Genomic DNA, 18,776 nt, shown 5'->3' with positions numbered 1-18,776 from the left:
CTGTTGGGCATGCAAATAATTCTCTTCATATATTTATCCTTAATATCTCTTCCCTTAGCTCCTTTATCAATATATATTGGTTTAGTAACTTCTAATTATACACAAACTATTGACAAAACAACTTTACAAGACTCTCAATGCTGTCCAAAGTTAGCACATTTAGTCTCTGAGGAGACAGTACCAGATGAATCTGTCAGAATTATATCAAGCCATACACAGAAACATATGATTGCCTACCAGGAGTTATTGCCTGTGGTGTCCTGGCAGCAGTGTGTTGTGCAAAACCCAGAAGAAATCAATTTATATGTAAAAAGATGCACTGGCATTGGTATAGTTTTCAAATATTTTTTTCTCTTTTTTTTTTTTTTTTAAATAAATTGAAGAATGAAGAAAGAAAAATAGTGAAAATTGCAGCAATTACTTATTCTTTTCAAATTATCTTTTAGCCATAGTTTGGAACCATGATAAGCAGAGAGTGCACAAAAATATATTTAGAAGGTAAATGGCATATGAAGTTCTAATTTTTTCCTTCTTAATCAAAAGTATATTCATGTTCTGGATCAGTGTATTCCTTTGATTATTAGCTTATAATTATTATTAGTCTGCTTCCTTGGTTTTAAGTCATATATCATTTTCAGATGTCATAAAGGTCATAAGATGTCATAGTTAAAGCACATTAAGCAGTAATAGGTGGTAAATGCTTAATCAGCTGGTTTTTTTCTGATTTAAGCAGACATGGTGATGAATCCAAAAATTACCTTTTACAGATAAAGTATTAGAAATATTTTTTCTAGTATTAGAAATATTTTCGTTAGCAGATTAGTTTCTTCAGAGAAAGCACTGTTCTAAATCCTTCTTTGAGTAGGGTCACAGCATATAATACAATTATATCTTCACTTTGATATGGCTAGTGGCTACTTTATCTTACACCTTCTGAAACAGAGGGAAGATGTAAAATTTAATGTTAAAAGATTTAAATTATACTCTAAATTCTTTTTACTTCTATTAAAGTTGGTTCAAGTGTCATCAATTTCATCTAAGCTTTTCATCTTGTGAAGACTATTAGGAAGATTAATTAACATGGACAGGAAGTCAATACAAGTAAAGGCCATGTAAGTTACTTGCAATTTTGGTATAACGATGTCTTTATTAAAAAAGGAAGAAAAGAAAAACTGTGACTGAAACACATGCAAGCAGAGCAGCTGTCAGAGGACACACTCAAAATCCTGAATGACAGTTATGTTAGAGGAAATGTACATTTGTAATAATTGATGAGTAGTCATCCCTGTAGAAAACAAAATTAAGCATTTAAGCATCCTAAGAATTACAGCTATGCACATTTATACAATTCCTTCAAAGGAAGTATTTAATATCAAAGTAATTGTAAGCCCAGAACTTCAAGTTCATTTTTATGTTCCAAATCAGAGCTTACTGAGAGATCTATTAGAAATGCATTCTGTGAATAGAGATAATGGATACGAGATCAGCTCTTTTACTGGTAAAAATGTCACTTATTTCCTTGAAAACAGGTTAGCTATATGACTTTACTTACTTTACCTACACTTTAGCTGCTCCTTTTTTTTTTTTTCTTTCCCTTCTCTGAAAACTGCTGTTTATCCTTGTCTATAAACACGAAAGGAAGAAAAAATTCTTTGACATTCAGGAGGATTGAATGTTCAAAGAGCCTGAGTTATTCATAAGGCAGATGTCTGAACTGTTGGACTTTCCACAATCCTAGTTTAATACTGCCCTAAGATTTCTTGAATGAATTAAAAGGTATTTTGAGATCCTGTGAATATTAATGGGCCTGTTTTCTTTTTTCTGTGGCTAATGTCAACAATAAAGCCTTTTTATACTTTCTGAGCTGTATCACATGTGCATGCATACACTCACTGCAATAGGAATGTTAACTAATGTCTAAGGTGAAAAGCTAGCAAATAATTGGTTATAGTGCGCGACTCTGTTTCAATATATTTTCAGGCGTGTTTATAAAAAAGAAGATTTTTCATTTTTTCATGCCATGCAATATTTTATACATAGGTATAGTGCTGCAGTCTTACCCTTTAAGCAGTTACAGGTAAATTTTCTTTGCAGTCAATCATTGTAAATCCAGAAGAAAACCACCAAAATTCTTCAAGTTTCTACTCATATCACCAGAAAGAAAACTAACATTACTAGTAGTTACCTCTTGCAATGGAAATGACATACTGAATATTTTACTCTTTCTAGAACAGGAAATAACTGGGATTTTAGAATCAGAAATATCTCTCAGGTTCTATGGTCAGTTTTATTTGTTATGCGATTTTTAAATTTTTTTAAAATCTATTATTTTTTCAAAGAACAGAAAGAAATCTGTTATGATGCTGTTTTTTGTGACACATCTTGTTGAAGAAATCCTGTCAGTTGCAAAACTTGCCAGTGAATTATCAGCATGTAAATGTTTCATTGGTTTTTAAACTTATATTGAATTGCAGATACTTGCATGATAATAAGGAACTATTAGGATATTTTACAATTATTTCAATTCTCACAGGCTTATTGTGGAATTAATATATTTGTTATAGGTAATAGTGGGGAAGATGAAGGGAAATTCTCTTAATGGTCTAGTAATTATATTGCTGTCTTCCCCAATGAGCTTGAAGATTTACTTTGTTATACTTTTTTGACATGATTTGCATCCCTTGAAAAGTGACGTGTAAATGAACAGAAATTAGAGTGAAAATGCTTTTTTTTTTTTTTTTTTTTTTTTTTTTTTTTTTTTTTTTAAGGTGTTTGCCTAATTACTGTGAACATGGTGGCAGATGCTCACAGTCCTGGAACAGCTTCTACTGCAACTGTACCAATACTGGTTACAAGGGACCTACTTGCCACTATCGTAAGTCTGAGATGTTTTCTGACTATGTTTTCATTTCTGATTGAATTATTCCATCACAAAAATATGCATTTGTATTTATCATTCACGTTAGAAAATTTTTCAGTCATTTAATATTCATAAGTTGGTTCAAGGAAAGGCTTTGAGAATTCAAAGTACGTAACAGTAAAAACTCATTGAAAGGTCTAAAGTTTGTCTGTTTCTGTTTAACGTTTTTCAAAATTTACATGAAATGGTCAGAAATATCCTTTTCTGTCGATATAATTGCACTTTCTGAATCAACAAATTGTTTAGAAATGTATTTAATTCATCTTTATTCATTGCAACAATTAATAATAATTTTTTCTGAGACAATGGAAATACATTTATGTGCAAAAGTAATCACATGCTAATCCCTAAGCATATGTTTATGTAGTTTGCTGAGTCAGGGAGTAGATTAGAAGAAATTAAAAAATAGTAATTGAAAGTAATAACACCTTTCACAGGAGATGCTCTACATCTGTAGTGTTTTAAGCAAGTTCTAGGAAGTGGAATAAATCATTATTCTGGCCTTCATTATACATTTCTAATAACTAGAATTCCTTATGAAAATTTACCAATAATTTTAAAAAATTCCCATGATTAGATAAATAATTCTGTCATAATTGCCCTTATAAAATCTGTACAATCCTTCTTGGCAGATTTTATGAAAAGAATGTATGTCTACACCCATGGGATTTTTAGGAAATCACTGATTTTAGAAGACCCTATTAAATCTCACTTGTACAGAGTCAACAACAGTGGTGACTATTCCTGTTGTACCTTAATTGTAAATAACATGGTGGCATAAATAACAATTTTAAGAAAATTTGTGTATCAAAGAAAGGATACAAATAGTACAGATGTTTTTGATTATCACAGTGTGTATTTTAAAACTATGACAAGCCCAAAGGGAAGATGAAGGTGATTTGACTCATTACAATTTGAAAAATCATGTGTTAACTGATGATGTCTATGAGGACAGATGGAGGACATGGTTTCCTAATGATTAGGAGCCCTTGAGAAATGTAATAATATGGTAAGATTTATTGAATTCTTATTAATTGTCAATAATACAACAGCTTTCTCAGATGCTTGTTCATGATTAATAAAATGCTGTATCTATGAATACAAAATAGAAGTTGATTTTAGAGATTCTGATAATGATTTCAAATCAAGAAGCTAAAATAATTTTTGGTCATGTTATCACACTTCTGTGTAATTTAAAAAAAAAAAAATTGTCCCTTGAATTCTCAAAGAAACATTCTTTTTGTTATAAACTAGAAATAAGTTACTGATCTCAAAATACTAGAATACAATCTACCATGTTCATAAATCAGCTAATGAATAATCAAATCTCTTCTGTCATGTTTAAATTTAACTAAGACTATTTACTGTAAGGAACTAAAACATTCCATTTCAAAATTACATAAATTGTGGATTCTGAATATTCCATAGAGTAAGCAATCTGAAAGAACTGTTTATCTTTTTGATAAGTGTAGCCATATAATGTCAGTAATCATCAGGCAAAAAGTAGAGATCATACTCTTCCAAAAACCAGCTTCTTTTAAAAAAAAAATACCTCTTTTGGATTAATGCACTAGTACTTTATAACTTTTTTTTTTTTTAATTTAAATAAACTGAAATATTCTAAATTGTTAATAATTATTATGGAGTTATGTTTTTATTTGTATAGCACTCATAACTATTTTTTTTCTGAATCTAACGACTCCTTCTTTTTGGCAGAGTGTTTTCAAGTTTTTATAATAACTGATTGAGCACACAGTCTGATTTTGAAAAGACCAGAAGAGTATGACTGCTTGACAGTGATATAATGATCAAAGGAAAAGTTAGGCTGGTGAGGTTCCTGTCTGTTTAAGTACAGAGGTGGACTCATAAGTCCATTCTCTCAGGTTTTCAATCATAAACAAGCCATCACAACCTTTTCTTTAAGCCTTGACTGATGTACACATGACATGGGACAAAGGAGCTGTCATTTTGTTTTTGCTTATTTAGTTATTTTACTGCAGTGTCTCACAAGTCATTTGCCCTTCTATGAAAAGGGAAGAAAGTAAGAAGTATAAAAGCTGAAAAATAACAGGAGAAAATTAGAACACCTAGGAACACTGCCTACTTTCTGTTGTATGTAATAACAAAGCCACCACCACCAAAAATCTGATTTTGAGATTTTAATGTTTGTTTCTTCAAAATCAGAGTCTAAGTAATACCCTTGGCATTACATTCCTTGGCATTAAAATATTTACTCACTCAAATTTCACAGTCTCCTCTCTGAAGCTTCCAGCTTGAGATATGGAAGAAAATGCTTGAAAATGCCCCTTGTGATCACCTTAATAAATAAAACCAAATGGACTTTACAAATTCAAATGGAAGTATAGTTTTGATTATGTGATTTGTTCTTTATTCTTTAACAGTGAACACAGACAACTTCTTTTCCCCATTGACAGGCTCCACACACTTTTATTTTTAATTCCCTGAATTAAAAAATGTAAAATTGTGCCATTACATTTGTGATAGAATGTGTTCTTTTACAGCCATCTATGAGCAATCATGTGAAGCCTATAAGCACAAAGGGGACACTTCAGGCTTTTACAATATTGATTCAGATGGAAGTGGCCCCTTGAGACCGTTTCTTGTATACTGTAATATGACAGGTGAGGTGATAAAGTTCCTTAACTCACAGCCGGGTCTGTATGCATGCTTGTTATATTGAAACATGAGAAGCCTCTGTAGAGTGTAAGTTTAATGTATACATGCACAACAAAAGGAATGTGACTCCTTAGCTCAGAATACTGGGAAAAGAATTAGCCAGAGAAATTAGAATAACAACAGGATTTAGGCTGTGTAGCTAGCACTGCAATCTTGTTGTGCTTTGCATAAATGGGATGTGTTCCATATAGAGACAATGTCATACTAGTTCGTTTTTGGGGAGCAGCTTTGTTTTCATTTAAGTTACAGCCTGTTGAGGACATTTAAGGAAATGAGAATTTTCAAACTGCAAGTAGGTATTTTGGAGAATACAAATGCAACTAGTGGGACTCCCATAGCCTCACTTTCAGGCACCCTGCCTTCTCTTCTACATATAGTTCTTTGAATCTGACCATTTCTATCACTGGAAGTTTTAAATATCAAAGTTTGTTGTCAGTCTGCTTTTTAACAAACCAGTTGACGTTGTCTGTGTATGCCTATTGGTATATGTCCTTTCAATGAAGCTTATGTTTAAATGGCTTTTTGAAAATTTTTATTGCTTTATTTGTGGCTGTTTCCTCTTATTTATACTTAGCTTCTATTTATTTGAATTACTTTCCAACCAAAATGATGGAAGTCTTTATTGGTTTTTGTGACAAAAATATATTTTTACACAGTTATAACTTTCTATGAAACTACATGAAAAATTTATAGCTGAATTTGGTTTAGGTATGTCTTAAGTGTTGAGAACTTGACTTAGAAACCTTATCATAAGCTCTTTATGTTGATTTGTAAACAAGTCGTGGTCACATCTAGTCCTTGAGAAACTAACAAGACTCTGCCTGCCATTGGTTGATTTTCACAGTGATCTAAAGACTACTTATTATATGTGTTGAAATAATAAAATTCTCATAATCTCAATCAGTCTGTGCAACTTAGCTAGGCTCACCATATCAGGTCCTGACTTTGACTTCACAGTGAACTGTGCTAGCTCACACTGGGCAAACTTCAGATTGGCACAGGTTCTAAAAAGGAAATATCCAAGTGTCCTACCAGTTTAAAAGAGACCAAAGAATCATGGCAGAAAGATAACAATTTTTTCAAGTGGGTATTACCCTCCAAGGTTAGTAGTGTAGTGTCTGATTTATCCTTGTGTGTCCATGAACAGCTGTTACTGTTTTCCTCAGTCACCTCTTATTCACCACACTAAGAAAATCTCATTGATCAGTTCTTCATCTTGAGATGCAGCCTGACAGGATGAATCTTCTATATTTGCTTTGTTCCCGGTTTCTTCATGACCAGTATTCCCTGTTCCCACCAGAGGTAGAGAAGGCAGATGCCCACACTACTTACAGCACTGCCTTGTCTTTGGCATTCATGGGTCTCTGTTTTCAGGCAGCTGGAAGAGAGGTGCCTTTCCTTGGTTTTATTCTTGGAGGTCAGTTTCAGAATGAAAAGCTCACAGTCCATACTGCTAGTTAAAATGACCAAAGTTTGCAGTGAACTGCTTTTCATTTTCTTTTTAGATTTGGGAGTGTGACAATGACTCTGGTAGCTGACCTGTTTGTCTTAATTTTTATATTCAGCATAGCCTTTAGATATATTTGTGCCTGTGTGTATGTGCATGTATAAAAATTTCCAGCCATCTTTTTTTTTCACACCATGAACGTGTACTTAGTAACATTTTATAATTTGACCAAAAACTGTTAAGCAATGATAGAAAAGTTGCATAAACAGACTTCTTTTAATATAATATTTTTTGAATAGGCATTTCACCTTGATATTTCCTTTAGGTTTTCTGTGACCATGAGCTCTTTCTTCTCTATAAATATCTTATAATGTCAGCCTTGTGTGGCCTGTAGGAAGCTAATGAAATAAAGCGCTGTTAAGTAGTTAGAAATACTACTATTAGAACTTCAGAAATATTATCATCAATACTACAAGTTAGAAAACTAATATTTCTCATATCTACTCAAATTACATTGGCCATTACAATACAAGAATAGAGTGAACATGAATCTAAACTTGACCTGACTGACCCAGACCAGCTTTAACTGGGACCAGCTTGAACTGGGAGCCTGCTCACCCCTCACCCCTGCTCATCCCTACCTAGAAGTGGATTTTAGTCATGGGGGTCAGGATGTTACAGGCTTTGCAAGCAGAAGCTGAAATAGAATAAGCTCAGTACTTCTGTATTCATAGTTGAGGGTGTAATAGAAAAAGGCTGTAGGCCATATTCTTACACATAATAAATTAACTCAAATTATAGTGATATACGTACTGTAGCTAGAATCTAGGATAGAATTTTGTGTTATTTTATAAACAATTTAAGCCTGGGAAAAGTAACAATAGTAACTATTATTTCTTTCTATACTGTCATTTCAATTTCCCAAGTAAACTGTATCTTATTTCAGAGACAATTATTTGGATGTTGTAATTTACTGTTTCTTTATTCAATAATCATAGCAAGCTGAGTACCTGGTGCAGTCATGGCATGATAATCTATTTATAAATAGAAACAATGATTAATTGTTTTCACTTTTGCTCATTGATTTATGTCTCTGTTTTGTATGCCCAAAAGCACTTTTTCTGGTCAAAGACGTCACATTAAAGTTTGGTTGATTTCATTGTATATTCTCTTTCCATTACCAACTTATGCAATTACTTCTCATTCTTTATTACTTTTCACATGTGTTTTGAAAGATACAACGTGGACAATTATACAGCATAACAACACCAACCTAACCAGAGTCAAAAGTGCTAATCGAGAGAACCCACACACTGTGTTTTTCAAGTACTCTGCCAGCCTAGACCAGCTTCAGGCTACAATTAACCATGCAGAGCACTGTGAACAGGAGCTTGCTTACCACTGCAAAAAGTCGAGGATTTTAGATAAGCCAGGTAAGTAAAGCAGATAAATCTTACTACGTTGCATAGTGCATTTTTTTTTATGGCTACTAAAAGTATTTGTTTCTATCAAGGTTATGCCATTTTGCTGCTAGGGAGTTTGAACTACTTCAAATATCTAGTACTCAGATTCCTGTAAATTGCCAAGAGATATTTGAACCAGAAAAACACAAATGTCAGTTTATAATTATCTTCATTCACAGAATTAAGTGCTCTCAAAGTTAATTTCTCTCGTACATCTTTTAAATTAACAGAGATTATTATTATCAGAGATCTTATTGGTCTGCCTTCCGGGGATTTTTTAATCTTAATGAAGTAATTACCAAGAAAATATCTGCTTAAAAGAAGACAAATTATCGCATATGTGTCAGCAAAAGTTTATTGTTGAATGTTTTGAAAACTTATGGAGCATATTGTGAGTGCTTGACAAAAGGCATCAATAACATTAAATTTCAGCTGTCCAATATAAGCATTCATTAAAAAAACAATAGTTAAAATGTGGATTATTGACAAAGGTATAGCTGTTTTAAGAGAAGAATGGAGATATCTGTTGTACTCAAAGAAAAATGAAGATATGTAGTCTACTTAAATCTTAACTCTCACTGACACAGGGCTGCTAACGGACTTTACAGAGAAAATCCATTATAAGTACCTCAAACAATATGGAAGTAAAAATCTGATTGTTTACTGTCTTTTGAAAAAATAAGAGAAATTGTCTGACTTATCCACCAGAAAGTCTGAAACTGCTCAAATTAATTTATTGGCATTCTTTTCTATTAAGCAGAGAGCAGGCCTCTGAGCGCAACAGTTTCTGCCTCTAAACTCTTTCCTTACATATTCTTTCTTCTTAATTATGTCATGGATGTGAATGGACTTCTTAAATTAGAACTCACTCTTGGCAGAAGATCTGCTTGAAAACATCCCCACAGCATAAAAGATAAACTTACTGTTTAACACATCCCACTAAGCCTCCCTTTTACCTATGGACTCCAAATTAAAGTTATGGTTAGATGTTCAAAAGCCTGGCTTACACCATGCAGAGGGTTTCAAGATTGTGGTCTCTAGGTTTTTCGTATCTTTTGATTATTAACTGTCACATAAACTAAGTGACCAGGGCAAGCAGGACTTTCTACTTTTTTTTCTTTTTTTCTTTTTTTTTTTTTTTTTTTTTGTGATCCAATGAGATTGCATAGGAATGCAGGTTTTTCTAGAAAGCTGAAAGAGTGCAATCCATCAATTGTGCTAAGCCATCCAAAATTTAGAGTTTTGAATGCAAGGAGTAAATAGGCATGGGAAAGTTATTTTGAGTTCTGCGGATTTTCTAAAATCATTCTTTGTTTAAACACTATCACAGACATGTCAAATGCAACTTGCTATTCCTCTGAAGAGTGGGCTTTAATCTGTTCTAAAAGAGAGAGTAGAGAAAGGTAGGATCTAGTGAAGGTCAATCTTGGCTTATGCGGTGAGCCCGCTTGAAACTCTCTGAAGAGTAGTAACTTCAGATTTAAAACTGTTACTGAAAAAACTAGTTCTATGTTTTTGAGAGCTTTGGAAATTTATTTCTCACCTATTTTTATGTGAAACATAAATTTTCCAGATTGTTCCAACAAGTATGCGTTCTAACTTTTAGTGTCTTAGTATGATGTAGTACCATTTAGAAGTTTTGTTGGAAATTTTTTGTCAGGAAGTTGCAATTATGTGTGATTTATAGTTAAACTACATCGGACGCTCAGCCTGTTTAGATGAGCTCAGAGAGTTAAATAAAAATTTTATTTAAAATAAAAAATGCTTTAAAAATTTGAGGGAAGTTTAGGAAGGTAAAGTGACGTTATTTGAAATTTTGGACTTGCTGACTTAGTTGTTATTTCATTTATTCAGCATCAAGTTTTCCTATTTAAGATCTCCTTTATCTATATGCTTGCTGATTTTTATGGATGTTTCTTTGAATGCCTTTATGTCAGAATTACAAAGCAAAAACCAAAAAGAAATCAATCACTTATAGGTAACAACTGAAGCATTCCTCATATTGAAATAAAACTCAAATAACATTATACTGAAACACGTTTGTTCTGTTTCATTTCAGAATATGGAATCATAGAATCATAGAATCATTATTCGGGTTGGAAGGCACCGTAAAGATTACAGAATCATAGCACCATAGAATGGTTTATGTTGTAAGGGACCTTAAAGATCATCGAGTTCCAATCCCCCTGACATGGGCAGGGACACCTCCTACTAGAACAGGTTGCTCAAAGCCCCATCCAGCCTAGTCTTGAACATTTCCAGGGAGGGGGCATCCACAACTTCTCTGGGCAACCTGTTCCAGTGCCTCACCACCTTCACAGGAAAGAATTTGATCCTAATATCTCATCTAAATCTCCCCTCTTTCAGTTTAAAACCATCACTCCTCATCCTATCACTCCACTCCCTGATAAAGAGTCCCTCCCCATCTCTCCTGTAGGCCCCTTTCAGGTACTGTTTGGCCGTTATAAGGTCTCCCAGGAGCTTCCTCTTCTCCAGGCTGAACAGCGGCAGCTCTCTCAGCCTGTCTTCACAGGAGAGGTGCTCCAGCCCTCTGATCATCTTCACAGCCCTGCACTGGACCTATTCCAACAGGTCCACGTCCTTCCTGTGTCGAGGACTCCAGAGCTAGAATCAGTACTCCAGGTGGGGTCTCATGAGAGCAAAGTAGAGGGACAGAATCTCCTCCCTTGACATGCTTGCCACGTTTTGTTTGATGCAGCCCAGGATGTGTTTTGCTTTCCGGGCTGTGAGTGCACATTGCCAACTCATGTTGACCTTCTCATCCACCAGCACCCACAAGTCCTTCTCCTCAGGGCTGCTCTCAACCCATTCTCCGCTCAACCTGTATTTGTGCTTGGGATTGCCTCAACCCACATGCAGGACCTTGCATTTGGCCTGGTTGAACTTCATGAGGTTTGCGTGGGCCCACCTCTCAAGCCTGTCCAGGTCCCTCTCAATGGTTTCCCTTCCTTCCAGCGTGTCAACCGCGCCACACAGTTTGGTGTCATTGGCAAACGTGCTGAGGGTGCACTCTATCCCACTGTCTATGTGTCCAACAAAGATGTTAAACAGCACCAGTCCCAGTACTGACCCCTCGGGAATGCCACTAGTCACTGGTTTCCATTTGGACACCAAGCCATTGACCACAACGCTTTGAGTGCAGCCATCTAGCCATTTCCTTATCCACCGAGTGGTCTATCTGTCAAATTCATGTCTTTCCAATTTAGAGACCAGGATGTCATGCAGGGCAGTGTCAAACTCTTTGCTTAAGTCCACATAAATAATGCCTGTTGCTCTCCCCTTATCTACCAATGCTGTAGGACCATTGTAGAAGGCCAATACATTTGTCAGGCTTGACTTGACCTTGGTGAAGCCATGTTGGCTGTCACCAATCACCTCCTTATTTTCCATGTGCCTCCGCAGAGATTCCAGGAGGATCTGCTCCATGATCTTGCTGGGCACAGAGGTTAGACTGACCAGCATGTAGTTCCCCGGGTTTTCTTTTTTAAAATGGGGTTACGTTTCCCCTTTTTCCATGCAAATAGGTACATCATCAATTTTCCTCCACGTTTTAATCCATCCCACTTCTGCTATCTATAATCTCTACTAGCTATGCCTGATAAATACAAAATTTGATGATGGTCACATGAAATATTTTTTTGGAACACACAGTCCACATAGTAATTCTTAACTACTGTATTTTAAGAATACATTATATTCAATCAGCCATGATAGTATTTACAAATGATGTCATTAAAGACCTGTTAATACATTTATGTGATCATTATGAAGAAATCTCTAGCCATTTTAATTAATATCTTTATTTTGCTTAGGCAATATTTTTTGTCAAAGTAGGGGTAACTACCTGGGCTAATCAGTATGAAGTTGCAGCATTTCACTAAATACTCTCTCATCACCCTGCTGTATGAACAAATAACTGAGACCACCTTTGAAACATACCCTAATGTCACTAGCAAAAGACTGGGAATATTAATTCCTGGCTACAATATAAAGCTAAGGCATGCTGTTGAAACAGCAGAAATCTTCTTCTTTTTACAGTCTTAGTTGTTAGAGGCTTTTTAAAGTGTTGTCTGATAAATTATTTATAAACTTTCCTTAGGTTTTCTTCCTCCTGTGATGGCTTGCAAACACAAACACTGATATTGGACCTTGATGCCATTATGCAAGTTTGACTTTTCCAGAAAGTGTTCAAACTGGTTTTTGGCCCGCTGAGCCAACAGTTGTGTGGTAATGAATGCAGTCAATATGTTCACTATCTGAGAGATTCTCAGTGTAACAGAGGTGGTCTTATCTAACAGTGAGGTTTAATAAGCAGTGACAATTATAAATAAAGTTGAGACTAGGATAAATTCCAGCTTCTTCATGGGAATCTGCTGCAGAAAACTTGGAACTCCAACAGCAGCATAAAGAAGCACATCTATAAGAAACTTTCAAATTTGACAGTACTTGATTTCTTCTCATGCCTTGTCTTTCATACATTGCATCTATCACCCTTCTTCCTTCTCACTGGAGATGGTTTATCTTTATGCTTCATATCTTTTAGCTATTTTCTGTTCTGTATAAATTTTCTGTTGCTGTGCTTGCGTGGCAACATCTTTAACCTTAATATACACTACTGTAACATCAAGGAAACATCTGGTTTTATCATTTTTCTACAAACAAAGCTGACTGGATGCATCACACTGAGATGTAATAGTCTTGGGAAACCTCCCTTCTGCTCACCAAATACATCACCTTGCTTATGGAAGCACCATTAACGTGATTTCTACTGTCTCTGAGTGTATAAATTCTGAATCTGCTCCCTGTGACCTAACAGCTGTCTTTGGGCATTTCTGATTAACACTCTATAGTACTCTACAGTACTCCTGGTAGCAGGATGAGATAATTTCTGCACAGCTTTTCTATAACTCTTCTTGTTCTATTGCTGGTAGTTCCGTGATCTGAAATTGATCTTTACTTGGGAATATAAACTACCTTGATTTTTAGGGTGATGTTATCTCCTTTTTCATGGAACATTTTAAAACGAAGTATATAAATGGACTGCTTAAGATAAATGATTCTAATATCATGGCTGTCTGAATTCTGGACTGTGAGTTCGCTTTTCCAATAGTGCAGCAAAAACCTGTGACAATCATTTAATACCTGATAATGAAGTATTAAAATTAATCATTACATGTCAAGTAAAGGTAGTAATATTTTTTTTTCCAATTGTTGTTTAAAGTTTTTAGATGCAAGGGGTAATTTTCTTCTGTTTAACCTTTTTTGAAAGTTGTTTAGATAAGAAAAACTGGGGGAAGTAGGAGACAAGTCTGGGCACTGATTTTCTCTAACCTAACTTTTAGATGGGACGCCACTCAGCTGGTGGATTGGAAGAACCAATGAAACACACACTTACTGGGGAGGTTCCTTACCTGCTGTACAAAAATGTGCTTGTGGATTAGAGGGAAGATGCATTGATTCCCAGCATTACTGCAATTGTGATGCAGACAGAGATGAATGGTGACTTTTTACTCTTGCTTATTCACAATATTTTTACTGCTGCATATTCACAATATATTTTCGGTAAAGTAAATAAAGAATATATACAGGTCTTGGCACATTTAGAACATCAAGGTTGTTGTAAATTTAAATTACCAGTGTCACCTGCTTCTTTGATATACAACACATTTTCTCATAAAATTTTAACTATATAAATTAATTATATAGTTTTATATACTAATACTAATATACTATACTAATAACAGCATACATATATATTAATATATATACATGTTAATTTTTTTACTCTGAATTCTGAGGATGGTTTAATTTTATACAGATACTTTCTAGTTTTGTGGTATATTGCATGTTATGTATTAAGACATTAACTCTGGTCTTTACAACTTCAGTTATCAGTTTAAGAATACTGAAAGTAATTAAAGCTAAAATAAAAGGTATTGGAAAAAAGTCAGTTAATTTTTTAGCATAATTTTTGACTACACTTTTAAGTTTAGACTTTTTACCCCCTTTTTGTCATTCACAACTTAGATAATTATATTTGGACACCCTTGCTATCAGTGAAGTAAAGCAAAGTGAAGTACTCATATGGATTCCTAGTTTAAGGGGATAGAAGGATTTCTAAAATGTAGATTTTCCACTTGTACTTGAAATCCTTGATGTTATTTATGATCCTGTTCAGATAAGTAACATAACAGATGATGTAACAATAATAACTTTGTTACAATTGTTACAAATATAAGGAAGGTACTTAGGAACCTCTTCACGTGTACAAAATGAAGAAATGCATTATTTTCTCCTCTATCTAGATATCCACTCTTACTTTAAAGAAACAACTAGTGAATTTGGTTGGAAAACGTTTATTCTCTCATCATGACAAGGGAACTCAGCAGATACAGAAATGAAAATACGATGAAGAGTTAGTCAAAGAAAAATTCTTCACAAGCTTCAAAAATATCTGTAGGAAAAGAATTTGCATCTACTGTAAAAGTCAGAATGATATCTCCTGTACTCATTCCAATAAAGAGATTAAACATGGACACAAAACACTAGGAATTTCCATATTACTGTGCTGTACAAAAATACAAACAATTTTTGATTCGCAACAGCAATATAAGTGTTAAATGATGAATGCATTTTGAGACAAGATTTTGAGTAGTTTCTAGTATATGTAACATCCTATTGCTCAGTTTTGTCATTCAATACATGCTTACATTCATAGGTCAATTTACAGTGATAACATACAATTAAGTAGATAGAGGATGACATGCCAGTCTTAACTATAACCACTTTGAGTAAATTACATATGTTGATTAGGTGTATTATACTGAAAATATAATTACTTCTGGTTTATATTTCTGAATGTATCCACTCTTGAAAGTATACTTTTCTTTTCAAGTGGATACTTATCCCACTAACTCCAATGTTATGGAGGCTACGTTTGCACTTTTTTTGGTAGTTGTGCTTAATGTTATATTTGGTTCCCTGGAGACTACTGGTTTGAATCAGTTGTCTCAATACCGTTCATAGAGCGAAAAAGTAGGTAGAAGCTGTGCTTATTTGAGATGCTTCCTGTGCACTGAAAACCAGATTTAAACACAGTGAGGCTTTTAAAATATGGTTTTGACGTTCTATTTTTATAGTGAAATCTATTTTATTTCATACATTTAGCTCTAAAACTCCTTGTTTGACTGACCAAAATCTTGAAATCTCTAAAAGTCCAAAACAAAACAGATATTTTTGTAAAATAATCAGTTCCTAAGGATCTACAAAAATGCAAATCCTTTTTGCAGAGGTCGTAAGTTAGTTTCTACTGTTTCCCTTAATTTGCAGCATAGTTTTACTAAAGCTTCCAGTGTTTTGAGAGGTTTTTTTCAGTTCTAAATTAGAAATCTGCAACATTTCACCTCATCAATATTTAATATTTTTTTAAAATGTTTTGCATTCCTCACTTAAGTAAAAAAGTTTCTGGAAAAAAAGATGTACATTTGTGTACACTGTGCTCCAAAACCGACAAAAAGAAATTGTATACAGGGGAAAGATGGTGACGTTAGTAAAGGGAAGAGGAAGGGGAGAAAAAACCCACTAATTTCATTCAGTGCAAGGATGATATCTCTTCCTGTTGTCTCAATCCCAGTTCATGATGTACTGAGCGAGGGGCTTACTAAACCCAACCGTGTTCCCAGAGAAATGTGACTTGCTGGATGAGGTGCGTGTCTTGCATTTAATCCCTGAGCAGTGTGAGTTCCAGATTCTCTCCCTTCTCTGAGTTTGTACTGTTGTGTCTGAGCTATTTGCTTTATCTATTAGAGGGAAGATTCAACTATAATTAGATTGAATGGACCAATTGAATTTTCCAGAATGGTCCTGAGTGATTGAAAGTTTCCGTGGTTTCATGGGAAGCAATTTAGGGTCAAAACTGGTCTTATGAGATTTAGAAATTCAGTTCTGACACTAAGATAACAAAGATTTTTAAACAAGGAATTTGGTCTAAGTTTACAAGTGCTAGATGTGTGCTCTGAGTGCTAGGTTGCATATTTCTTTTTCTGTGAGTTACATATTTGTAGCATATACTGCTCTTCCTGTATACTCAACATGATTTTCTATTTTTCTATTTTTTTCTAAATGTTTGTGAAGAAGTAAAAAAAAAAAAAAAAGCTAGACTTATTTTGAAGTTATACTAAGCAATTTAATATTCCATAGTGAAGCTACAGGCCATTATAGATCCAATATGTCCTCAGTAACATCAAATTACTGACTGGCCAAATGCATTCGTTTAGGCAGCCAGTTAGTACTCATTTATGTCAAAAAGAGTTTTCTAATGCTTATGCAGACAAGCATAATCATAAAACTGCCCATTTCCCACAAAATTATTTCAGTCCTGTCAAATGATCACAATATCAATACCAAAGCATATGTTTGTATTTACAATTGCTTGTATTATCTATAGAGTTATGCAGCACTTTTTTTAAGAATTTGTTTCCTTTTCCCCAGATATGTGTCAATGATAATAAAATGTTTTCAGAAGGCCTTCATTTTGTCTTTTCAGGACTAATGATACTGGATTCCTCTCCTACAAGGAGCATCTGCCAGTAACTGAAATTGTCATCACAGATACCAACAGACCAAATTCTGAAGCAGCTTACAAACTGGGTCCTTTGCTTTGCCGTGGTGACAGTAAGTAACAACTGCAGAGTTTGCTAAGCAGCAGTGGGGCTTGAATGCAATAAATTTTAAATTTTGTCTGCTGAACAGACTTAAATACAATTTTGTAAAAGTTTAATCCAGTTCTTTTAGTAATTAGAAAGGAAAAGAACAAAATGCCATGGTCCAGTGTAAGCCAGGGTAGAATTGTAATGATATATTTTTGATGATACATATCAGTAGTGAAGAAAGAAATAGTATAGTTTTCAAACAGATATTTTGAGTACAAAATCCAGTGTTTTTATGGAATTTTAATTAAGTTATGAATAAAGCTTTATGTGAAGGGGAATTCATAACAGGTTTCGATGTTGTGGGAGAAATATACCCTTCACTAGTTATGCATGCCTCTATCACCAAACCTTAAACATTTTAACTCCTCTGAGTATTTGTACAACTAAGAAAATTATACTTTTAAATAATTATTAATTAATTATTAATTATAATTAATTATTTATTAATTAATTTAATAATTAATTCACTATATGCAATAGCTATGAGCAAAATTTCAACTCCACATAAGAATTTAAAATTTATGAAGTTATACAGTAATTCAAAACATAAAGCTTGTACATCTAGAATATATATGTAGTAACCACAAAAATATCATGTGTGAAAAAAATCATTTAAAGGTAATGAGATAACTGGAGCAAAACTGATACCTTATTGAAGATTTGTGATCACATTTCTGATTTCATTAATTTCAATCCTCATTGGCAAAGAGAACAGACTTAGTTTATGTTCAGTAGTAAAATATTGCACAAAATTCTACGGGTGCTGCTGTTTGTAATCAAAAGTCAGGAAAAGCAATGCTATATTTATCATCCTAAAGATCTTGACTAAAGAGTTGAATGGCCAGGATTTTGTCTACAGTTGAGTAAGGGAATAAAATATTTAATAAGCTTAATTTATTTACATCGAATGTTACTCTATGAGTTTTCATGAGCTTCACTATTGTTTCAAATAATTACATTACTATTTTTGTTATCTGATTTTCCTCTTTCATCATATGATGTTGTGTTTGTTTTTCAAATTTCTTCAGCCTTTATGAACCAGAGGAAATGAATACCAATAAAGAAGTATTGATCTGAACTTCTAGGCTCACTCAGGAGACTGCATAGATAAATATAAATTAGCATGTATTTATTGTTATGTCATTTCTGTTTTCATTCCCGTTACTTGCCAGGGTAATCATGCCTGGAAGATTTGTTAACAGATGCGTGTTACAACAGTGCATTCTAATTTTCTTAATAAAATTTATAAGACATGAAAGAAAGCCCTGTTGGGTACTTCCTTTTCATTTGTCTGACATCTGATTGTGAGCTGATCGTTTATCAAACCTATCAAAGAAACAATTCCCTTCATGGGGTTATGATACAGGGTTACGGTATAATTCAGAGTGGAAAGAGTGGAAAAGTGGAAAGCAGTAGACCTAATGAGGTCTACTGCTTACAGCAGGATCAGCTGTGAGGTCAGACCAGGTCTCTCAGGGCTTTGTCAAATTGGGGCATGAAGCCCCCAAGGACAGAAC

General features: G+C 34.1%; 1 protein-coding gene across 1 annotated transcript in view; it reads left to right on the top strand.

Annotated features, from left to right (window-relative positions):
- The window catches only part of CNTNAP4 (contactin associated protein family member 4), a 231,613-nt gene that overhangs the window by 179,076 nt on the left and 33,761 nt on the right, over positions 1-18,776 (top strand). The window contains exons 11-15 of the mRNA XM_074166807.1: positions 2,769-2,875; positions 5,443-5,562; positions 8,300-8,497; positions 13,891-14,047; positions 17,094-17,221. Of these exons, the coding sequence (XP_074022908.1) occupies positions 2,769-2,875; positions 5,443-5,562; positions 8,300-8,497; positions 13,891-14,047; positions 17,094-17,221 (710 nt within the window). The remainder of the gene's footprint in view (positions 1-2,768; positions 2,876-5,442; positions 5,563-8,299; positions 8,498-13,890; positions 14,048-17,093; positions 17,222-18,776) is intronic.

The sequence above is a fragment of the Numenius arquata genome, chromosome Z (genome assembly GCF_964106895.1).
Source record: "Numenius arquata chromosome Z, bNumArq3.hap1.1, whole genome shotgun sequence".
Lineage (NCBI taxonomy): Eukaryota > Metazoa > Chordata > Aves > Charadriiformes > Scolopacidae > Numenius > Numenius arquata.
The sequence above is the reverse complement of the archived record's forward strand: the minus strand, read 5'-3'. Positions and strand labels throughout refer to the sequence as shown.